At 46.5% G+C, this 24,166-nt stretch overlaps 2 protein-coding genes across 6 annotated transcripts in view; both read left to right on the forward strand.

Annotated features, from left to right (window-relative positions):
• Positions 1-8,653: 8,653 nt before the first annotated feature.
• On the forward strand, positions 8,654-10,666 carry LOC149335001 (uncharacterized). Of its 2 annotated transcripts, XR_016283992.1 has the most exons (3): positions 8,654-8,792; positions 8,888-10,067; positions 10,313-10,666. XR_016283992.1 is itself a non-coding variant. In XM_089551699.1 (2 exons), the coding sequence occupies exon 2, from the start codon at positions 8,911-8,913 to the stop codon at positions 9,769-9,771; it is 861 nt and encodes a 286-aa protein (XP_089407825.1). In that variant the 5' UTR covers positions 8,654-8,792; positions 8,888-8,910; the 3' UTR covers positions 9,772-10,666. The 2 variants fall into 2 exon arrangements, 1 of the variants encoding a protein (XP_089407825.1); XM_089551699.1 differs by having other exon boundaries at positions 8,888-10,666.
• l(2)gd1 (lethal (2) giant discs 1) overlaps positions 10,316-24,166 on the forward strand; it is a 37,022-nt gene continuing 23,171 nt past the window's right edge. Inside the window, exons 1-6 of one of the 4 annotated variants that reach the window (XM_089551697.1) lie at positions 10,316-10,366; positions 16,825-16,975; positions 17,556-17,662; positions 18,707-18,813; positions 21,824-21,977; positions 23,605-23,722. In XM_089551697.1, coding sequence (XP_089407823.1) covers positions 10,364-10,366; positions 16,825-16,975; positions 17,556-17,662; positions 18,707-18,813; positions 21,824-21,977; positions 23,605-23,722 — 640 coding nt within the window. In that variant the 5' untranslated portion in view covers positions 10,316-10,363. Of the gene's footprint in view, positions 10,367-15,448; positions 15,665-16,824; positions 16,976-17,555; positions 17,663-18,706; positions 18,814-21,823; positions 21,978-23,604; positions 23,723-24,166 lie in introns of those variants that run through there. The other 3 variants (XM_089551695.1, XM_089551698.1, XM_089551696.1) reach the window with 3 other exon arrangements.

The following is a 24,166-nucleotide window of genomic DNA, read 5'->3' on the forward strand; positions in this document are numbered from 1 at the left end:
GCAGTTTGTGTCCACTAACCTGTTTCATGATTTTTATTTTTCGAAACCGAAAACCACCGCTTCCTGACAGCTGTGCTTTTTAGGCGTCTAAATGATCATCTGTCTTTTATGTACATAGTCGTGAGGGAATTTTGTGCTGACACACTCCATTACCTAAATATTCGCTAATCCTTAGAATACCTGTACGGCTTCTCCAGAAGGCAGCTGACAAAGGTTCTGATCGGTCATTACTTCCTCTGCGTGCAGCCTTACCTAGCCTTTCTTGACAGCCTTATATTAAGGCGAGTTCAGAGGATGTACATTCAATAGGCCCCAAAAACCTTTCTTAGACTTCAAAACGTCGACCTTACGTGTTAGGACATGCCATCGAGCCAAGTGGACGTTTGTGCCATGATCAGTGAATTGCTACATCTGCAAGCAAGGAGGAACTATTGAACAATGAAATTATTTGTGACGCTATGTTCGTTTGAGGCATAGCTCACTTCAGCAGTCTCTTAAAAAGGACATTGAGGTCATGCCTTACACTATATGATTTGTGCCAGTAATGAAGGACACCGGAATTCCGTGTGAACTTTTCCTGTTAATAAGACTGCTTAGCCTGTGAAGAAGCTGCATGCTTGACAAACACGCACAATCGCCGCTTTCAGCGAGGTCACTGTTCAGAGAACAGTTCATTTTAGCTCAGATCGTATATGCTGCTAAAGTTCAACCTCCTGACTGTTCGCCCTTTCTTGACGTGTGCGCCTTCAGGAATTTTTATGTGCGGGCAGAGCAAGGGAGTGATAGGGGCATGAGGCCGTATGCCGAGGTCGCGGAATTCGACCCAGTCCAGTAAGGCAAGACGAGGTCAGGTAGGTTCCTGATATTCCATGAGGCAACAATAAAAATAATCTTCGAAGATGGTAGAGTAAACTAAGGCATCAGTAAACGAAGCTTCTTTGTTGCGCCCGCCACCACTGGCTCGATTGCCACTCAGGATTAGAATATTGTAGTTGGTTTCTTTACTGCGTTAGCAGTTTAGTCTCCTTTCTCAAAAATTTCCGTGGTGTGTGTGTGTGTGTGTGTGTGTGTACGCGCGTGTGTGCGTGTGCGCGTGTGCGTGTGTCCATGCCTGCGTGCGCTTGAGCATGTGTATGCACACGCGTGCACAATTCGGTAGGCACACATCCGGGCACTCACTAGAAAAAAATTGACAGACGGTTGCAATTGGCGGTAATGCGAAATTTAAGCGCAACTCATCACACGCTACCTGGCATGTGGCGTATTATGCTGCTAGCCACTCTTGGGGTCTTCCCGTGGCAGCCACCTTCCAGGTGGCGTTCAATTCGCTCTGCTACTTGAACAGTTTTTTTTTCCTCCATGTACTTGAACAACCGGTTACGCCGGCTACGCCGACTTCGACGCAGAACGCGGGAACGGGCGCATAATAGCTGCGGTCTAGAATACCCCATCTACCTGCAGCCGATCTACTTGAGGTGCCGGGCTGTGAATGCTGCACGTGTGCCGGCGCGAAGCGTTCCACAAAAGAACGCGAAAACGCTAGCGAATCCTGACGCCGCGGTGCAAAAACTTGCTTTTGAGTCGTCGCGGTGGTGAGCGGCGAGGTTCCAACAAGTTGCAAATTTTCGCTGGGTCGCGCCGCTCAGTTGCCCATTCGCTTGCATGTGAACCAGCCTTAACAAACAACCCGAAGCGAGGGTTCTCCCACAGTTTTCGCCCTCACCGTTCGACCACGTTTTTTATGTGGCACTCTCGGTAAAAGAAGACGCATTACGTTCGCTGCTATTGACGAGGGTGGCGCTGGTGAACACTCTCATGGTTCGGTTGCGCTACACCCGGGTTGCACCCCCGAAAGCATGAAAAATTAGACAGTCGTCGCCGCCGCGCGGAAGTAGCGGACACCTTAAATTTCCTCACTGTGCGCTTTTCTTTATAAGCTACCTGTGTAGCCTCTCCAGAAGGCAGACGACTCATGTACTTACAGGGTATTTGTTTCCTGTACTGTTGTATCGGCAACCTTTTCTGGAGTTCCTTAACAGTGCTTTAAAACATGTTAAGCGAATGTACATTTATTTCCTCTGCTGCAAAAACGTTCTTCTCTAAACTTCACTCGCTGACGCTGCCTATCAAGGCATTACTTCATGCTGAGGAGATGTTTGTGTCATGGACGGTAAATGGACGCCTGCGCAATGCGCAAAAGACCACTGACCATTGTTTTATTCTGTGCAATGATGCTACGTTCTTCTGGGACATAATTACGGCGAACGTACACTTGAGAAGGACATTGGAATCCAGAATAATCGATTGGTGGGCGAGTTGGTACATGACGTGGTTGCACAACGTGATTGGGTCATAGCGCCTATGTTTCACATATTTATTGTACTTGACACATAAAAAAAGGCAACCATTCTCAGTCAGTGCTTTACGAGTTAAAGCAGTGCTAACAATTCGAGTAAAGCTGTACGTAAGCATGTGAAAGAGGGATACTATAAAATCCAACATTTCACGTCAATCTGGCGTAAAATACTTTAGAATTACCAAAAGCACATTGCGGAAACGCCAATTAGCTTTCTTCCTAGACACGAGACCTCTTTCAGTTTTGTTGTTGACCTGGATGCCATTTCGACTGGATGCCATTTCCGCACTCCATTGCGCCGACAGCTTTCGCTGAGTAAATCTACGCGCTGGCATATGCCATTTGGTCTGGAAAAAAAATGAAAAAAGTATAGCGTGTTGCACAAAATGTGCGGCTGAACCGAGTCCCGAACCGGTTCGGAACGGTTCCTTTGAATCGTTCCGGTTCGGGTTCAGTTCCAAGATGGCGAAAAAAATTTGGGTTCGGTTCGGTTCCAGTTCCGGGCAAAAATTCGGGTTCGGTTCCGGTTTCGGGTTCAGGTTCGGTTCCGGTTCGACACCCTGGCTGTGTGGCATGTGATGCCAGTGCGCAGTAGAAATTGTCCTGGAGCTATCCACTACAGAAGCTCTTCACCGCCTTCTTCAACCCTTTCCTCACGGTGCTTTTTTAATGCCCACCATAAGAGAGGCAGTTTTATTGCACCTTTCTTTTCTTCATAACCATTGTACTCATTTTGTTATTGGTCTGGCACTGGTGCCATTTTCGTCACTCTGTATTCTGGCAATTTAAACCCATGGGCATGTCTATCTTATGGGCACCGTACCTTTTCAGCGAAAATCTACAAACTCCGTAAGCGGTATAAGTTGACGATGGATGGTGGCGCATTTATTTTTGCAGTATGCGTAGTATGAGATTGTTGTTTTGTACCAAATATCTTGAGCTGATACTGAATTTCGATACCTGGAGAATAGCTGTTTTGTAGCTGATGATTTGTTAAAGACTGTGTGACTCGTGAAGAATGGGTGCATGGTAGGAGCATGCTTTACTGCTGTGTCTCTTGCTGAGCACTCTCCCTTGTTTCAGCCCCTCATCTTTTCCCTCAGTGCAGCAGGTACTCACCGTGAGTGAAACGGTCTCTGTGCCTTTCCTTTCTTAATCATCGCCCCAAACGGTCACCCTGGGTTGTCGGCCAGAGTGCTTGACCAGGTTAAACTTGAAAGGCACACCTTACTGTGTCCAGTGATCATAGGTCACCGGTGACCCATAGATATCACAAGCTATTTCAAAGCTACCAATGCATTTCCCAATTTGTTATGGTATCAGTTATGTATATGTGTAGTCCAGGAAGTTAACTTTCTGTTTTTAATTTTTTAACTGCTACATAGTGGTGAATCTTGGCTCGGGACTGAAGATTGCGGTGCACCAGTTTTAATAGTATGGCAGGTTCCCTGACGGCTGTCGTAAGAGGCTTTGGTGTTGCAATTTTTTTGGCTTTCAAGTTAATTACTTTAATGCAGTAGTGGCAATGAGTGTCAAGATGATGTTGGGCAGTCTGGTTTTATTTTTTGCTATGATGACCTTAAAAATTGAGACCAAAGCGTCAACTGCTCTCTACTAGGGAGCATTGTTTTCTGCCTGATGTCAGTGTAATAATATTTTATGCTGCCTAGGATGGAATAGGAATGTTCGCAGTACTATGGCCTTTATTAGCCACGTGTCAATATTATGTTGCCAAGATTTGGTCCCACCGTGTCGACAGAGGCAACTGTTTTGCCTGGAAAAAAATCCTGCCCCCCACATGACAGTGCAGTGGAGCCAAACAGGAGATGAAATGGGGCAATGTTATCAGGCTCTTTTTCTCAATAGAGGCAATAGGATTTTAGTCGACGTGAATAAGTATGTCTAGATGCTCATCCTGAGCAAACAACTTTGTGCTAAAGCCGATGACCCTCCAAAGAAAGTCACAAGTACAGAGACATGTCATTCAATTTCTTGCTCATATACAAGGATGCCGTAGAGCACTTCAGACTGCACCTCTACTGTAGTGATGCCAGCTTGTTTCCTAGTCTTTTTTTTCCTCCCAGGTTAATGCATCGAGAGGGTATTTTACTGCTCTTCTGTGCTTGATGGATATCTGTATGTGTCTCAACATTAAGGAACTGTTTCGTTCATTGATATATGCGGCTTGGTTGGTGAAGGCTTTCTTTTGTAGTTAAAAACATTACTAAGGTACAATAATATTTTTATGCTTAATCATCTAATCACTTTATTTCGAAACATTTTGTACACCAGATACATGAGCCAGTTTTTTTCTTTCATGGTATTCAGATATCTCTTGAAGTATTGCTGTTATCATTACTATATTTTTTGTACCTTGCAATATTTCCCATGACTTACAATTCCACATTTACTTTTTCAATGCCGATCATTCAGAACAAAATTCATGCTAGTAGATGTGTACCTCCTTTGTAGCGTTTTTAGATAAAGGTATATAGAGAAAAAATAGCTTTTCCATGTCCAAGAAATAGCTGCTTTTCAAGAGGCAAGGAACATTTTGTTCAATCCTGGCCATGGCGGTCGCAGTTCAATGGAGACAAAATGCTAGAGGCCCATGTACTGTGCGATGTCAGCACGCGTTAAAGGTCCACAGGTGGTCTAAATTCCCGGAGTCCTCCACTACGGTGACTTTCATAGCCTGAGTCGCTGTGGGACATTAAATTCCATAAAATCAAAGAAAACATTTCGTTGTAGCTCAAAGCATTGGCCAAGCAGTGTGCTTTAATCTTCTGCGGGCCCCGCCGCGGTGGCTCAGCGGTTATGGTGTTCGGCTGCTGACCCGAAAGACACAGGTTCGATCCCGGCCGCGGCGGCTGAATTTCGATGAAGGCGAAATTCTAGAGGCCCGTGTACTGTGCGATGTCAGTGCACGTTAAAGAACCCTGGGTGGTCGAAATTTCCGGAGCCCTCCACTACGGCGTCCCTCATAGCCTAAGTTGCTTTGGGACGTTAAACCCCAATAAACAAACCAACTAATCTTCTGCGGGCTCGAGCCATGTGTGCCCAATTAAGATTTTTTAATTAAATTGTGATAGCACTGAAACTCGCGGGTGCTTTACGAATAAAACAAGCAACTGTTTTTTGTATTCCAGAATTTAAAAATATTTTGTCTTTTGTTTCATAAGCTTAACGTTAATAATATTCACTATAATTTCGTTGCGAAAGCAACACTACGCGAGTCGCCGAGCCATTTCGCGGAGCCGAGGAAAGGCCATACTGCGCATATGTGAGGAGCAGTAGCTGGCGCGCTGCCGCTGTTGCTGCCCGGGTGACTCAGAAGTGCTGCCGCCGCGCTCGCCAGTTGCGCATGCGCAGTAGCGGCGCATATAGTTAGCGTGCCGGGGCCGCCGCCGCTGCTCCGCGATCTCCATCGCCTCTCTGTCTCTCCTCGTTGCTTTCACAATCCTCCGGGTTTAACCAGAGCTAAACGCACTGCCAATTTTTTATTCAAGTTTTGTATTGACGTATAAAGTTTCACATTGCTGCTCACTATTCCTGTTTGAAATGCAGCTGTCATATAGTATATTCATTTCGCTTCATTTTGATGTGCTGAGTGCTAATATAACTAACAAGATTTTTTCAGTCCACCCAGGTGAAAATTTGTTAATGGGAATCTGCTGGTTTCTAATAGTTTTATCTGGTCCCAGAAGGGAGCCTTCTCGTTTTCTTTTGGTGCATCAACTGGTTTTTGGTTGGACTCTTCTGGTCCCTACTCGGAGCTTCTGGTTCTGAAGTGGGATTTGCTGGCTCCTGCTGAGAACATTTTTGTTGTTTAATTGGCTACCTGTTCCATTATTTATGTTTTAATGGTATTCTTCAATTAACACAATTTTCCACTAAATCTCTTGGATTTTTTTCTGCTATAAATTGCATAAACAGTGCTGAGATTTAATGAGAAAGCTTCGTTTATTAATCTGTTCCCCACTAACACTTGTGAGATGCCCTTAATAAGGGATAAGCACGAGCTCATAGTAAATTTGAACGTGAGCATGTAAGTTTCTTGTATAAGTGGTGTGTATTGCAGTGCTTTGTTGGAGCTTGCTATGTTTAGAAACGTGTGTTCTCACTATAGGCAGATCTGCATGGTCCTGTAGGGTGACACATTTTAGTGTAGTTTGTTTCTGTTTTCCTTAAATTTTGGAGTGTGCTTATCATTCAGGAACTCTTACTTTAAAACTTTTTTGAACTTTTCAGAAAGGTTCGAAATTAGAAATAAAAATTGAAGGGGATACTTAACCTCCGTCTTAAGGGTATGGCTCAATAGCGTAATGGGTTAATTCCCACATATGTATAAGGTCATTCTCTACTTTGCATTCATACATCCCTGGGAGTCCTCGTACCCCTCCTGGCGCAGTGGTGCAGCGGTTAAGCAATGCACCACTGCCTGGTGATGGTAGGTGCTCTGAGCGATGGCCTTTGGGCGGTCCAGGTTGCTCTTCCTGACCAGCCAGTCATTAATTTAGCTGCCACCAGCCGCAGTGGGCAGCTTGCTCACTATTTGATGGGCAGTTTGTGAAGACGCCATAAGGTCACGTGACCTAGGTGGCCCACCTGCCTCCTAAGTCGCTCTCTGGAGACCACCTGCCAGAGTCATGCTCGCGATTCTTCGCTCACAACACCAACACCGGATTTTCTGGACAACGGGGCGTTTAAACTATATCACGTTAATAAAGTAAGCCTCGGTAAGAAAAGAGTTAAAGAACTCCAGGTGGTCGAAACAATTCCAGTACCCTCTGCTACGGCACCTTCTCTCCTTTCTTTCGCTCCTGGCTCCTTCCGAACCTCACGGTGCGGGGGCGTCCATGGAGTCGCCCAGAAGGTTGCGTATACAGCAAGTATCTACATTACGCCTCCCCATCGAAGCACACCATTTTTACGGAAATGACGCATCACGTTACCATTCTCTATTTGGGTTGTGTCGGCTTTCATTTTGATTCTTTTTGCATTCCTTCGACCCATAGTCTTTGAGGAAATGAAAGCTGCAGCGCCTTGCTTCTCGATGAACGACTCAACCGCGAAGGTGGGAGTGAAAGCAGAAAGAAATAGCTGTGCCGTAGTGCAAAGCTTCGGAATAATTTTGCCCCCCCCCCCCCCCCCCACACACACACACACCCACATACACTCTCTTACGTAGTGGGCATGGTAGTGGGTATGTGGAATCTTTATTTGAGGCCAACAGCCAACCATTTCGACCTCCTGCGGATCTGACGTCACACAGCACACGCAATTGTGTTTCGCTCCATCAACACACAACATAGTGGACAGCAAATGTAGCAAATATATTCCACCCGTAACCGTTTGCGAATACCTGAGGTTGCCTTATTCCATATTTACTCATCCTCTGTCGCCATTCTCAACGCATTAAGTTTGCAATTTATAGAAGTAGGACTTCGTGCTTGTGACTCATTCTTCGAAGGCAGCCCTATTATTTTGTTGTGGCGTCCTCTTGCCCTGTGGCCTTCCTAATAGCGCTACCTTAACTTTTCAAAGGATTGCTGGCAATAGTTTTTGCTGTTGGTTACTGCAGAGTACTGGAATACTTAAATAACTGAGCGACTTCACTCTCATTGCAAACTCGAATCTCGCGCGCCTCGTCGCCCCCCCCCTCCCCCCCCCCCCCTCCACTCCAAAACCCCCAACCCTATGAGAGAAACCTCTAGTGGAGATAGTGAGCCAAACACATTAGTTGCGAAACCTCCTTTAAGGCCCAAGTATATATAAAAAAAAAGGCGACCCGATGTCTGATGTGGCCAAAATTCAGGTGATTACAGATTGTCGCAGCGCTCGCCGTCTGTGAGCGCGTGTAAACTGCGTTCAAGTTTGAAATTTTAAATTGCTGGTAAGCGTACAACCACCTCGCAACAAAAACAGGGAAAAGATACATTAACGAAAATTCATAGGATATAATAGTCATAAAGAAAAGGTAAAAGACGAAGAAAAAAAAAAAGAGACGCTTTTCAGAAGACAGCAGAAACGTGAGGTAACAACTTTTATTTGCCGCTTCGAGATGACGCTCCCATCTGTAAACACCAGAAAGGGATACTTGTAGCTAGTCAGTTTTTGAAGCGGAGTTTCGCAACTGATGTCATGTGCAACATACGCCATCAGAAGTATTATGCCGGTGATGTCAAAGTAAGACAAAGTTAAAATTTTCATCTTTTTAAAAGTTTTGACGAACGAAATGTTGTCTTTGATTTTTCTGCTAATGAAGTTAAATATTCACAATTGTCAGCAGAGTTAGAGCAGTGTCTTCGGTTTGCTACCATGGTGTGGCCTTGAACCGCCCTCTTTGTTGTTCGTCTCGTGCGTTGCGTGAACGTTAGATAACTGCTTTCAGTCGTCCGCCAGCCTAATTAACTGCGGAAAGCGGATAAATCGGGTACGCTACTCTTGCAAAAGAGATAGGTTACTGTTTAAAGTAAGAGCGTGAAGCCATAATAATGTCCGTGGACGCGTTTCCTCTTTTCCCCGTAGCCCTCCAGGCCGAGTTGGACGACATGGACGCCGGGCCGATTCTTCGAGACATCATGCTGGGTCACTTCGTGGGTGGCGGAGACGACAGCATCTTCTCCGACATCTCAATCAGCGAACTGATTGCTTCCCCCGGTTCCTGCGACGCCGGCGACGACGGTGCGCGAGCTGACCTGTCCCCACCACCGGTCACTCAGCAGCAGGCGGTGTCGACGCGGTTGCGGTCTGCTGGTCGCCAATCTAGGCCTAACTACACCGTGCTCGCCGGTAAGTCACGCTCTCGTGTCAAAGGCGAGTCCCTTTCCAGCTCTGACGAAGTTCACGTAGATGACGATGAAGACCCCGGCTCGCCGGGTGAGCTGGAAGAGGACTTACTTGAAGCGTTCAAGACTCGCGGAAGCTGCATGAGCAAGAACGCCATTGCGGCGCGGGAGAACAGAATTAAGAAAAAGCTTTATTTGAAAAAGCTCGAACGCAGCGTCCGCGCCCTGTCGACGGAAAACGCGACGCTCAAGAAGCGTTCTGCTGAGATGAGCAGGGAGATCGAAGAGCTGAGCGATGAAGTGCAGTACTTGAGAAGTGTGCTCTGCAATGTCGACGAAATTTCGACGTTGGTCCGCAACATTCGGTCAGTTAGGCCTAGTTTGGCGACCTCGCTCTCGGATGGTCTCTTGGAAGGGGTCCCCGCTAAGCGCCGGAAGATTGAAGCTGATCATGACTACGTTTCCACCGGCGGCAAGCGAAGGCCACCCGTTGAGGAGGCGGGGGGTGTGTGCATCCACGTCTCCAATGGAGCAGTGTCGTTGGAATTCTGTCACCGCTGCGCTGGGAAGTCGAAGAATCTTCAGGAGGAAAAGCAGTGCCGTGTGGTCAGCAACGTGGGTTGAACCAGTACCAGGCGTCTCATGACCTTGACAAGTGTGAACTTCGAGACGATGGTCGGTACAGCGTGTCCATTATACCCGTGTAGTTAAGGACTTCGAGCGAGAACTCGTGCCTGTGCCACCGATTTGAGCGCTGGACAGACGCTTTTTTTGCTTTTCACGGATTTTCTCGTTTCAGGTGACCGTCTCGGGCGAGAAACGATGTCCCGGTTGCGGCGGAGATAGCAGTGACCGTGCTCTGCACGACGACCAGTTGGGGCATCATCATGGTCACACACTGCCCCACGCCATCAGCGATGGTTGGTATCCATTATGCACCCCAGCTGTACTGACACAACACTTAGCAGAACCATCGGTCAGGTCTCAGTCGTTTGACTAGTGTTTGTGTTCTTGTGCACAGCAACTGATTAGTTGTATGTATACTAACTGTGGTAATGTCACTGTTACATGTATCTGTTAAGTAATGAGCACATAGCCAGAGCAACACAACACTGACGCGCTGGGTTCGAAGAACCAGTTATTGGAGAAGCTTTTTGCTTTATAGCGTCCACTGCTGTCTTGGTGCTGACCTGGGGATCACTACCCGCAAGTAAGGATGGTAGGTCTGGTAAACCACGATGATATTTCTCTAACTCCTTGAAGATTTGCTTTATTTTTCTTTGTAATGGTAACTTATTGCTATTCTAGGTAGGATTTATAATTCATTTTTATGTTTCTGGAAGTTTTTTGTAAACATGAATTGTATGTATTTGCAGTGAGTCATTGTGGCAAGTCTCGAAACATTGTAAATAGCTATTGTGTAATGGATGCATTATTGCATTTGCATGTGTGAGAAGTGTAAATACTGAATGAGTGGAACAGTTGCGTGTTGAAGAATAAATGCGTTTGAGCTGTGACACTGTTCTGTGTAGCCTTGTTGACTCATGCTCCCTGGAGCGCCATTAAGTAAACTGAGCCACACTAGGCTTGTGCTAAGGAATTTTTCAGCCCCTGCCCCAGTCACTAAGTAAAAAAAAAAACAAACAAACATTCACTGCCGTTAAAGAGTGATGATAATGGGACCCTCTCAATAAAAACTTTGGAAGCTTTGTTTGGAAATGTTGAAGCTGGTGCGGTGAGAAGCTAATGCTTTAATTTTTAAACCTCAACATGGGTGATTTGGCGTCAAAAATTCTTTCACAAACGTTTTTATTTTGTGTCTAAGGTGAAGCTTTAAAGGGGCTCTGAAACACCTTCCCAGGTGAGCACATCAGCTCACTCAATTACTGCATTGTGTTGTCATGAGGACCTGAGCCAAATAATACACCTCTGCATGCAGCTGAGGACCCACAACTATGCTCAAAAGAAGGCTAACTCTTCCCGGCGGCTTTTTCATGCTCGCACCCTACTCTGTCACTCGCACCTGCGTAAACAAGTTGAGACGTGGTTATTGGTTAGGCTCTCTCAGTTGTCATGCAGCTACCATGGCTGCGGCCAATAAGTCTCGTTGCTCCTGGAGTGGGGCCGGTTGAACGCCAACCTTCCAGCATGAAAAAAGTGAGAGTGAAAGGAGTGAAGACGCTGAAATTCAGATTTTGACTACAGATTACTTGGCTTCTGCTAAGCGCTAGACAATATTTGTGAAGCAGCGTGTTTTAATATGCCAGGCATATGGCAACTTTATTAGAGCCCTTAAGTTTTTTTGCGGCAGTACTGCCTGCTGCCGTTTCTCCCTCAGCCCGTGTTGCCAGGGGTCTTGTGGGCTGGGGACCAACATGCACCAGATGCATTACCTGAGTGCACAAACCAAGCATCAAATTGCACTTTCAGATTTGTAGACAGGGACTTCATTTTCTCATAAGTGCTGAGCTCCTTGTGTGATTGGCTAGAGCCCGGAAATTTAGGCACTAAAGAACCCCGAAATAGGCAGGCATCTAGGCTCTAAAAAATATTGAAATAGGCGCTATAAAGCAAAAATAGGCGCTTTGAATAATACGCTGCAGTCATAAGTACAAGATTTATAAGTTAAGCACGGAGCGTACGCAGTCCTCAACAGAAGCAGTAAAGCGCATTCTCAGGTTTTCGAACTTGAAGCTCCTTCGGTTTTCGCTAAGCTTAGCTTTGTACTTTAAAAGGGTTCTTTTGACATCACATGAACTTAGTTACGCGAACCTAAAGCATGAGAGTTGATAAAGGCTTAGGCCTTCAGATGATGTGGCCGTGTCGTCTCCGATTTGGGAAATTGTTTCTAGCATCTATTTTTTCTACCCATTGTTGCATCTTTGTAGAAGCAGTAGCGCTCTTTCCATCCAGTCCCCTTCAACTATTCATCTATTGAGAGTACAGCCTTTTCCAACTATGTCGTCCTTTCCGTCATTGTTGAGAAGTTTGCACTAATATATGTCAGGTCTCTTTCCAAACTCACCTCTTGCTACACTTTGAGATAAACACTTCATTACACTACGTTCACGTTACAATTCGAGAAAAACATTCGGCGAGACCTGCGCCTTTTGTGCGTGCATCGGCGCGTGCCTTTCACCATACATAGATGTTTCAAAATTCAAAAGCGGCACCGAGGACCGAAGTGCCGAATTTAGGCATTTATAGGCAAAAAGTGCGGTTAAATAGGTAGTATTTCCTAGAAAATGACAAAAAGGCAAGCAAGTGCAAAAACCCCCCGTTTAGGCATTTATAGGCATGTTTAGGCAAATGCCTAAATTTCCGGGCCCTAGTGATGGCGTTGCAGCAGGACAGGCTTTTAGCAGCATATAGAGCCGTTTCCCATAGTGCTGCAAAGGGTTTTCATGAGTAGAAAAAGTATCGGACTCTGCTTTAACTGATGCCAGCATTGTTAGTGTAGTGCTGTAATTTTCTTAACCATAAGTGTCTCTAGGCATGCTTTGGGACTGAAGGCTAAACTTGTCGTGCTTGAACTAAATTTTTCTGAATCTACAATTCGTGCTGTTACTGGCTGTGAAGTGGTCTATGTGGAAATAAGGTTAAAGCCAGTAGAATGGGATATAGCAAGAATTCACAGAGGAACTGCCAATGTTTTTTTCTTGCAGTCTTCATGGAGAATGGCAATGAAATTTGAAATTACTGGATGTTGTTTTAACCGTATCTGTGACTGCTGTTGGTCTGCAGTAAGGCTGCTGATCACTTGACTTCAAGGCAGAGTGGTACAAATATGTTCGCCTAATTTAAAGTGGCTGAAGTTCGCCCATCAAAAGTATATAAGGAAGAGAGCATAGTAGGTACATCTTTAGTGAGTACTGTTTGAAGATGTTCCACGAAGCAGCTTCATCAATTTGCAGTAGGGAGGGCTGTTATTAGTATTGTGGTCAAGTGTAACCAGTATTGTGTAAAAACAAACTGCATTTGCACGGTTTGTGACCTGTTCAATGAAAAGCCGGAGGACTTGGAATGCAAAAGATCAAAGTGCCCAATTTCATTTGTATATTGTCCAGGCCGGATGTTGGTAAAAGGGTTAAAAAATACAGTTATGTGCAAAGAGTGGAATAGGATTATCAGAATGCTTTATCTGTGGCATTTTTTAAATGTGCTTTTTGGGGTGGCAGTGGCAAGGGGATTTTATTAAATGTTATTGTCAAAAGAGTTTCTGTATGACACCGGTAATTGTAAACTGTTGCCAAAGCATGACTTGAAGGAGATGCTGCAGTGGGTGAGCTTCTTGAAATAGAGTTGCAGTAATTCTGTGGAGTTACTGGTAGTGGTGACTGCACAGGAAGAGATTGAATAGTTTTCATAGATCTGACTCTTGTGAGGATAGTAATTAGATGTAATAAACAGCTTCACGATTTTTAGTGGGTTCAAGAGATTGGTTTAAAGTTTTGCGAAGGTCTTTAATGGCATGAGTGTGCTCGAATTTTGGATGGAGCGAGTTTTATTATAAGTGAGCTAGGTTGCGTCTTCCAGTAACGAAGCATGCGATTAGCTTGTATTGGAAGCGTATTGAGTCTTGCTGATGTCCAAGATATTTGAATGGACATACCGAAAGTGCTATTTGGATAAATCATTGTTGGCCCAGTTTGTCTAGAAAAGTGCATTCTTTTGCAACATTATTTGATTGCATCAGCCATTGGGAATGCAAAGTGAAACTCGAGGTTCATGTTAATCATGTGGATTAGTGACTGAAATAAAGCTCTGTAACAAAGAGCTTGTATACTGAAGTAGGCCAGTTATGTGAAAGAACAAGGGCTGAGTGAGGATCTTATGGGATTTCGTATGTGACGGACGTGGGCCATGATTGTATGTGCTGGTTCCGGTTTCAAGGAAAGCACTCATAGAGACTTGTTGCATCAAGGCTAACTAGTCTGGCTCGTCTGGTATTAAATCATGTGAGGCAGTATCAAAAGAGGCTTTACTGAAACTTAGAAAAAAAAGTCCACCAGAGGATAAATCCTGGAGTGTTGGCAAAAGGCCTTTACTGAATAAAGTTCCACACACAATTTCGGAAGATACTGGCATGGATTAAAAGGTAAGTTTGTGAGGGCTGAGGCATTAGTCTACAAACTCAATTGCAGCAATTACAAGCATTTTAAGCTGTACCTTGCCCACCTTCCTGCACCTCCACCCTGACTACCACATCCGAGTCGTGCATCTTTGGTAAAATTCAAACACCCTCCTTGCTCCTGCCCGTTTCTATATGTATCGCCTACATTTGTCTTTTATGTGAATTTGGAACATTCTCTCTTCTCATGCCGCATCACTGTCCAGTCTCCCTCAATTTGCTTTATCCCTAACCATACTACCTATGCTCCTGCTTGGCTGGCATACGCCAGCGGAATGCCACTGACTTGCTCAGCACTTAATATTGAGCAGAAGAATGGTTTGCTTTCTCTCTTGATTCTGAGAACTCCAATGTCGCAGTGCAAGGAATATAACTTGCACATGTAGGAACTTGTGCGAACATACATTTAGCAAACCTCACTGACGCTTGATGAAGCCATGAACACTCACCATTTATCTTGGACAGCGAAATACTGCACGTAAGTACTTTCAAAGATTTGTATAAAAGTGCCGGTTATTACGGAATACTGCTTATATCGTGATTTCGCTGACTGGGTTGGGCGCAGCGTTGCCACCGCCGTTATATCAAGAAGGTAGGACGCAAGGTGGTTGTTTAATATAATGAAACATTAAAAAGATAACCAGCGGAGTAATGCATTAGGCCATGTAGTTCTTTCCTGCCTCCATGCAGTAGGCCGTGGACCATAGAGTTATTATACCAACCACTAAAGCTATTTTAGCGTTATAATGGTTATTATAGCTGTTATACCCTGGACCGTGACCGTGTTTGCAACTGCTATTTTAAGTTAGTGTCTGGAAGAGGGGGAGAGAAAAAGTGCTGCCAGGCGGAGGAACAATTTTATTTGAAAAGAACAAAAAGTCCTCAAATGTGGGCTCCTGTTAGTGCAAGAATCCACGGGCCTGGGCTTAGCGGAAAACTTTGTCCACTATAAATGGCAATTTTTTTTTATGGCCAAGTCTTCACCACGCCGGATTATCTAGCCGACCAACATGGAGGAAAAAAAAATAAAAAAATAGGTTTTTCTCTTCATACCGCCTATTATGCCGCCCTACATGCAAATTTTCCTTCCTCCATGTCGCCCAACCATAGAGAAACATACTTACGTAAGTATGTTTCTCTATGGCCCAACCTTCTAGCGCAAAAAAAAAAAAATGTAATCGGTGCGCCTTGACTACCAATCCAAGACAATCCAATCCAGTAGTTCACGCCCAGCTGCTTACGCGCTGTTGAAAGCCGTTGAGTGTCTGTAATCATTCGAGTTGTTTTTGTGGTTGTCATGGTTTAGGACGGAAACTAACCGACATGGCAAGGCGTTCAGGGGGTGGCAAAGCCCGCTCTGGCGGGGCTAAGCCATCTCTGGCTCAGGTGACGAGCTTTTCCTCAAGATTTCGTGTCCATCGCGAAATACTTTTCAGTCGCTCCTGTCTGTCGTAAACGACTGCGCTTGCGAGCGAGAATGCACTTTATAGGCATTTATGGTCACCATTTGTTAACATGAAACGGTCCCTGTGGTACAAGTGCCGATACACGCGCAGGCAGCGTTACGTTTGTACCCTGTGTGAGCGGTCGTACTGGCATTGCGAGCGAAACGTCCGTTCTATTTATTTGCCTTCATACAAGGGAGACCGGAATGAGTCACCTGATCATGACCGTTGTCAGAAAGACATCACCGTATGAATGATTTGTATTCGTCCAGTATCTCTCTGCGAGCCAGCCGAAGCGCCTGACCAGTCTGATTAGTAGACTCGTGATCGGTCGAGGCAGCACGATTTCCAATTAGTCTGTCTGGTAATAAGGAATGCTTTAGCGATGTGACCACGCCAAAGATGCTGTCGCTACTTGGCGACTGCTAGAGTTTACGAAGAATGAAAAAGTATTGGTTTAGTATTTATTTGTTATCAGCGGTACCGTTAACTTTGGATTAGGTGCCGGAATGCAGCTCAACGAGTTTTGTTTTGTTCTGGGGCAGCTGTTTCGACCTACCGATGGTTTTGAAATGTACCCATTTTTTTTTTTTGTTCTTATGGCGGGTACTAAATAGTTTGAATATGGTAGCATTCTTTAAAACGCTTCCACTGTTGTAATTAGTTTACTGCTATTGTAGATCTTCGTATTAAACCTTGAATGAAGGAAGCATACAAGTAGAGGGAATCTAAGCAGTGTTGTAGAGCAGGAGCATAACCATAAACCCCACTGTGAAATTGGTCTGCATTAATAGATTACCCTTCAAAAATGTTAGTTGTGCAAACAGAACCAAAAGCAAAGCTTTGTTAAGAGTGTAAATCTCATGCGTCGAAATTCCACCAAAATTAGTTGTCTATACTCCTTTAATTCAATTCATTTAATTGTGGGCTTCCTGGGCAAATGGAGCTGCTTTCTGTTCCGAAGTGAACGTAGAGAACTGTGAGGGCCTGTACTATTTTGGACTGCATGAAAGAAATAAATTGCTGAAGGGTTGAGTTTTTAGCCCAGCTTTAATCAGTCATTGTTTTTTTTCCACTGTTTTATGTATTTCCACTCTGCAGATGGGACTGTTTGACATGCCCGATTTGGATGCTATTGGTAATGACGACGGCAGTGATGAGGATGTGGACGAGGGAGATCTGGAAGCTGAGTTGTCTGCTCTGCTTTCTGGTCGTGTGCAGCAGAAGCCAAAGAAGCCAAAGCCTAAGCCAGGTTTGTGCTCTGGTGTGGTAGCTGTTTTAGTGTTTTCATAAAAATGTACCAGCTGTCGCATTGGCTCATTGGCTATGGCGCTCGGCTGCTGACCCGAAAGACGCGGGTTCTATCCCGGCTGCAACAGTCGCATTTCAGGGGGGGGGGTGAAATGCTAGAGGCCCAGGTACTGTGCGATGCCAGTGCACGATAAAGAACCCCAGGTGGTTGAAATCATCTGGATCCCTCCACTACGGTGCCCTTTATAGCTTGGGTCGCTTTGGGATGTTAACTCCCCATAAACTAAAATAAACTAAACTATAGATATTTCCTTGGCTGTATGATTTCTATGGTATCGAAGTGTAGCCATGACCTTCAAGAGCTTGCACCAACGATGGCTGGTGTTAGAAAGTGTGGTGCCTAACTTGATCTAGGGAAAAAAAAGAGCCTTGTCATCAGATTTTGCCGCTGTCTTTCCTTAATGTGAAATAGAGTTCAGGGCAGCAAGTTTTAAAAGGAGCCTAGTTCCTCGGTTCTGTGGTTCTGACCTTAGGAAACAGACTGCAGCATGCGATAGTGACAATTTGTGCAATCTTCGCAGCCTCAGACCTGGCATCGATTCAAATGATGGCTGCAGCTGCCATGAAAGATGTGGGCTCGGGTGATGAAAGTGATGATGCTAACCTTTCCGATGACCCAGAACTTATGGTATGCACTTTTCTTTGATTGCAAGTTGTTTTTACTTGGTTTGAGCAGCTGAGTACATGTGCTTTACACTCATATGTGTAGCTAGGGCAGGTATCTTGCAGTCGTGGCACTCTGTATGTGTAACAAAGGAGCCAAGTTCATTGTACGAAACTGACTGTCTAAGTTTTTTGTAGTTGATGTAGTGAGGCCAACTTCATAGCAATTCCGGGCTCACAGTAATATGCTGTGGCCAAGGAAAGCCAGCTCTCAAAGCACTGTCCTATTTTTAAAGTAAATATAGAAAATGTGCCGCAGTACTACTCATGAAAGTAATTAGTCACAGGAAAAAAATAAGTGGTTCCAGTGTTTCCACTTTAAGTGGTAGGAAAAGATAACTATTGCATAGTCCTTCCTTTTCAGGTAAAAGATCTCGAATACTGAAGCTAAATCACTCCCGGTACTTTGGGTGTCCACCCTGAGAAAGGCAGTTACTTTGCCCTCCCTTTCCATATAACTGCTTATTATTAATGCACTAATCCTTTGGTATTATAAGTAGGGAAAAGAACATAATAAATTTCTTGTTTTCTTTTAATCCAGGCCACTGTGGAAAGTGAAGGTTCGAGTGCATGTGTCACACTCATTGCTGATATTACTGACAATTGCATTTTCTGGATCTGAATTTTTTGAATCTGGCATTTTCACCATCTTTATATCAGCTCACTAAAAGCTGGATGGTACTTGCTGTGGTGGCTCAGTGGCTCTGATATTCAGCTGCTGAGCCTAAAGTCACAGGGTCAATCCTGACCGCAGCAGTTGCATTCAGGTGGTAGTGAAATGCAAAAATGCCCGTGTGCATGTTAAAGAACCCCATGTAGTCGAAAACTAAACCAGAGTCCTGCACTACGGCGTCCCCTATGGCCTGTATGTAGCTTTGAGACATTAAACCTTTTTGTTTGGTTGCCCATACGAACTTTGTTTGTTAGTTTGTGTGGTGTCCAGCAGCTTTGGTCATTTTATTGCTGCCGACTGCATAAGTGTCGTGACATTGCATTTTTGTTGCTCAAGGGTGAGCTGGCCGCCCTTCATCCTCATGAAGAAGAAGAACCGGCACCCGAGCCACCACCGAGAGTGGCACCCAAACCACCGGGTGCCGTGCAGGTGCTTCCAACAAGGTAACACACGCGTGGCAGCTCATGTCATACTTTTCTTGTGCTCGTATACGTAAAGCTGAACCGAAAAGCACATGATAAGAACCTCCAGCAGCCTGAGTTGACTTTTGTTTCTGGGCATACATTTTGCCACGAACTCTACCTTTACCTGGCGCAGTGGCTGAGTGGCTTTAGGTCTTGTGTTCAGCCCTGGCCAAGGCAGCTGCATTTTAATCGAGGTGAAACATGCAAGGCGCCTATGTGCTGTCCAGTGTCAGCGCACATTAAAGAAACCACAGGTGGCCTAAATAAAATCCAGAGCCCTGAGCAGTGTCCATCCTGTTTAGTGTGTGGGGTTTAAAATCGGGGAGATAAACACGTTCTCCCTTTTTAAGCACGGCTGACACAGTTCAAAGCCGCGCGGACCCCACCCCGTGGTCGCGTACGCTACCGAGCGCACGCCGACCACGGCGGGCCTTGCTCTACGGGAACAAAGGAACGACACACTGGCTGACACAAACAAGGCATTTATTGCTATAGCAACAATAACGCCAGCTAGCAACAAAATACACTGAGGAATCTAGGATGTCCGACTCACCAGCACGGCTACGAGCGAACATTCGCCCACGGTAGGGCAAAGGGAAGATCCGAGGCCCGACGGGACGGGGTGGCGGGAGCAAGTTCCAACCACAAGACGCCCGCGGCGAAGAGCGGACCGGCGCGCGGAAACGTCCGCGTGCTTCCCTGTCCCAGGGAGAAGAGGGCCAGCTATCCCCCGCGCGCGCGCAGCAAACGCCATCCGTGGCGCTGGTGTCGCTACGACGCGAGCGCCCTCCCCTGTTAGTTAAAGTAACCAAAACAGAAGAGCGCGTTTCGGAGGAGCTAACAACAGTGGGGTGTGCAATGTGGGAAAGTGAACGCAGGGGACGAAGGCGTCCCCACATCCCCCCAACCTTAAATAGACCCACGCGCCTGCAAGTTACATGCTATGGAGGAGTCTCCTGGTCTTCATGCACTTGAGGCAGGTCGTGCAGCGGAGGTCACGCCGACAGGGTGCACGCAGTCTTCCGCGGTATTCCGAAGGCGGCGTGAAGGTCTCGGCTGGGACGACTCGCATGGCCCGCGGGCTATGTGCCCGCAGGCCCGCGAAGAGGAGGGCCGGTTGACCACTGCAGGCCAAGATTCCGCAGTAGTCGCCAGGGTAGCAGCAGCCGGAGGTGGCTGCTGTCTGGTCTCGCCACGGCTGCCCCGGATGGATGCGGCGAACAGGATACAGGCCGCTCCGTCGCAGCAGGCGGCAGCGAGACGATGTGCACACGCCAGCAAGCCGGAGTGGCTCCACTGGATCTGAAAGATTGCCAAAACACACTCCGCATGCCTTTAACGTAGGTCACGGGAGGGGAAACGGCGTACACAAGGGCCACGTGGCTCAATGCTCAACTCGCTAGCAAAACGTGTCGGGTGGCTGTGCAACGCAAAGTTCGAGTGAACAAAGCCCTTTCTTGAGTTGAACGAGAATGCTCGGTTCATGCGAGGTTAAAAAAAACGGGTGGGCCAGCAAAGTGTGCCCCCTCTCAATACCACGGTCCGGTGGTCGTGTCACTTTTGACAAGGTGCAGGCAGCTATGAATAGCCTTAGGCCTCACTACCACTGTGAAGGTCGACGACCCCCAACAAAAGAAAGACCCGTAACGGGTTTCGTGCGCGCAGCCGCGAGGAGACATCAGCGTTGTGGGGTGGTCCTCCCCGCTCACTGCACGAAGCAGCTGCTGAGTGATCGGCGCCCACCGTATCGGACGGTGTCGGAACGCCCGGTGCCGAGCTGCAATACCAGCGAGCTCGTAACGGCACCCGTGGCCCCAGGCCACCCGGCTCCCGGAGCCGCGACTCCCAGAGTCGAAAAAGAGACAGCGAGAAAATATATACAGAAAACTCGGCCCACCCACGCGGCTTCCGTACTCACTCGCTTCGGCTCGGCAACTCCGCGGGCGCTAGGCCTCGCGCTCCCTCGATGCGGACCAAGTGGTTCTTGAAGAAACTCCAGGAAGAAAACTTCGCAAAAAAAAACATGCTGCGTATGTCGAAAAGTTCAAACATACTGCAGCGCAATACACCTCGCACTCAAGAAAGCATGCCGCAGGTCCTAGTGATCAAATTTCACACTAGGCCTACCACTTGTCAAGTCCGGACAAAGAGCGTTCCTCGAACCGAACCGACAGTCGTCCAATGTTCCAAGAGCAGGCCCCACGTTGGGCTGCCAGATGTGGGGTTTAAAATCGGGGAGATAAACACGTTCTCCCTTTTTAAGCACGGCTGACACAGTTCAAAGCCGCGCGGACCCCACCCCGTGGTCGCGTACGCTACCGAGCGCACGCCGACCACGGCGGGCCTTGCTCTACGGGAACAAAGGAACGACACACTGGCTGACACAAACAAGGCATTTATTGCTATAGCAACAATAACGCCAGCTAGCAACAAAATACACTGAGGAATCTAGGATGTCCGACTCACCAGCACGGCTACGAGCGAACGTTCGCCCACGGTAGGGCAAAGGGAAGATCCGAGGCCCGACGGGACGGGGTGGCGGGAGCAAGTTCCAACCACAAGACGCCCGCGGCGAAGAGCGGACCGGCGCGCGGAAACGTCCGCGTGCTTCCCTGTCCCAGGGAGAAGAGGGCCAGCTATCCCCCGCGCGCGCGCAGCAAACGCCATCCGTGGCGCTGGTGTCGCTACGACGCGAGCGCCCTCCCCTGTTAGTTAAAGTAACCAAAACAGAAGAGCGCGTTTCGGAGGAGCTAACAACAGTGGGGTGTGCAATGCGGGAAAGTGAACGCAGGGGACGAAGGCGTCCCCACAAGTGATGAGGCTGTCTGTCACCTTTCCTTACATTCAGGGTTTTGGGTTGGGTTGTGGGTAGCGGGTCAGAAATGTTGCGTGCAAGTAAAGCCGTCTCTTGGATCAGAGTGTGTTTGTACATGTGCTTTCTTGTGTCCTTTTAGTTAACGGCGTGGATTTTGATGTATGTTTTTGCCAGCCCCTCACCGGCAAGCTCAGTGTCAAGCCCCAGTGGTGAGATGCCGCTCGTTGAGACCCTTCAGGAGCGTCTGCGCATGTACAGCGCAGCCGAATCAGCAGCCAAGTCTCTCGGCGACAACTCCAAGGCTAGGCGTTATGGGCGGGCTATCAAGGTGCGTTTCACGCTTCAGTCATGCATTGCACCTTGGCAGGTTCTGCATTGGACTGAAGCAATGGTCAGAACATTGCTGACTACAAGAATGAGCTGGAGAGGTTTGACACCCGCTTTGAAGGCTAGTTTGGCTGGACTGCTCATGAGGCTTGCTATCGCTTCATGTAATTTTGTTGTGACCGGTAATTTGTTATGAAATGGTGGATTGCTTCCTGGTGAACTGTTGTCGGAGGATACACATCCACCTACTTCAGGAGCAGTTTGCACTTGCAAGCATCACATCATTCGTGGTGAAAAACTTAATGCAGCATGAAGAACAAAGCAGACCCTCGGAAGAAGCACGCACACAAGTGCCATCTCATAGCTCACGTTTAATTGTGGGGACAAACACACATACACACAAAAAAATGGTAAAAGTGCATGCTTGACCTGTGAAGGAGCCCATAAAAAATAAGCGCTTGCAAACGATAAGAATATGAATTAAAAAAAAAGTTAAAAGTACACTTCAGTGCAGTTACTGCCATTGAAATCATGCTTTCTCATATAAAGATTAACTAAATGTTTTGCTGATGTAGTTAGCTACACAAAACACAGTGCTAATGTGAGTTTCTTTTGTGGTAATGTGGTTTGTCACTCCATATGAAGTTTATCATTGTGAACTGCCTTCATCTGTCCCAGCATGCAGTGCTATTGCATTGCCGCTAATTCATGTCTCTTTCTTACTCTTTCCCCAAGTCTTCAAACATGAATTAGAAAGGTGATGGTATTGCTTGTCAAGTCCAGACTGCTTATCAGATCATGTTGCATTAGTTGTAGTGACAGCAGACAATGTTGGGGAGTTTAGCGTACCAGATATCTTGTACACATTGTGGCTTGAAGGTACTGGTAGAGATCAGCCCTGTTTATACTGTTACGAGGAAGACGAAGCTGGCAGTGGCGCGCGACGGAGCGCTCGCGCTAGGCCAGCGGCCATTAAATCATCTCTTGTTCATGGTTCTTTTCACTTGTGTTCTTTTCATTCTGGGGGGTTTTTTGCGCAAAAGACACGACACAAAAGAAACGAGGTAGACAGGTCTACCTCATTTCTTTTGTGTCGTGTCTTTTGCGCAAAAAAACCCAGAATGCTTAGGCACCAACTAGCCTGCAAAAACATAGTCGCGTGTTCTTTTCAGTTGTGCTTGCTTGCTTGCTTATAAGGTTGTTTTCCTAAGAACCCCCCCCCCACCCACCCAGCTTGTTAGTATTCATGATTTGATTATTTAAGTGCCCACAGAGTGCCTTGTTTGGCATGGTCAGCACTGAATGCTTTCAGCATATCTTTTCGGTGCAAGTCTGCACTTTTTGTTGTTCCACCCCTGGCATGACTGTTGGACCCTTGCTGTTCACTGCTGGAAATGTCTGAAGCATCCTGCTATTGAATAGTGGTTTCAATAGCTGACATGGGATAGGAAAGCTAATTTCAAGGCTGTTACATCATTCAGCTGTGTTGCTGATATCAGAAGTCAAATTGGCTGCACACTTTTTTTACTCTTCACACAGCTTCTTCCAAAACACAGCATTTTCGTAGCGGAACCCCAAAAATGTGTGAGAGGCTTGTGCCGTTGTGACCTCACTGGGGATCTGTGCAGACGTTGGAGTCCCTGCTGAAGAAGGCTAAGGCAGGGGCACCGGTGGCCGAAGAGGAAATTCCGCCTCCAGTTGCAATCCCAAAGCCATCGGCGGCCCCCGCAGCGTCAGAAGTTTCTCGTGAGTCACACTGTCCAAACAGTCTCCTCTTGTCCTGTGTGTCAACCTCTAGCTTTGGTATCCAGTCAAAAGGACTGCATTTAGGGCAGTGCGTATAAAAAAAAAAAGATTACTGCTGCGTGCTGAGCACCCGTTGTCATGTCTAGGAGGAGTGTGTTCACCTAAAAAAATGTATTGCGAGATTTGCAGAAACTGTTATATGCTCTCAACTGCTTTTCTCGCATTGGTGTCTATTTTCTAGATCTTGTCTGTGCTTGTGTGTTTCATAAACTGCATTGTCTTTGTCACCATTTCTGTATTTCTTTTTTTTTCCTTATCTCTTTGTTCTTGGATACTTAAGATTGGCTTGTCTAGCTAGCTAGACACTACTACTGGACTAGCTGGATAGCTGGACTAGCTCACTGAGGGCTATTTTTTTTTTATAAAGGCTAATTGCTCTTCGAC

This window comes from Amblyomma mixtum, chromosome 7 (assembly GCF_055824585.1).
Source record: "Amblyomma mixtum isolate Tamu chromosome 7, ASM5582458v1, whole genome shotgun sequence".
Classification (NCBI taxonomy): Eukaryota; Metazoa; Arthropoda; class Arachnida; order Ixodida; family Ixodidae; genus Amblyomma; species Amblyomma mixtum.

What these genes read in the sequence shown, in the direction of transcription:
- LOC149335001 (XM_089551699.1), top strand. Translation starts at nt 8,911, where the DNA reads ATGGACGCCGGGCCGATTCTTCGAGACATCATGCTGGGTCACTTCGTG.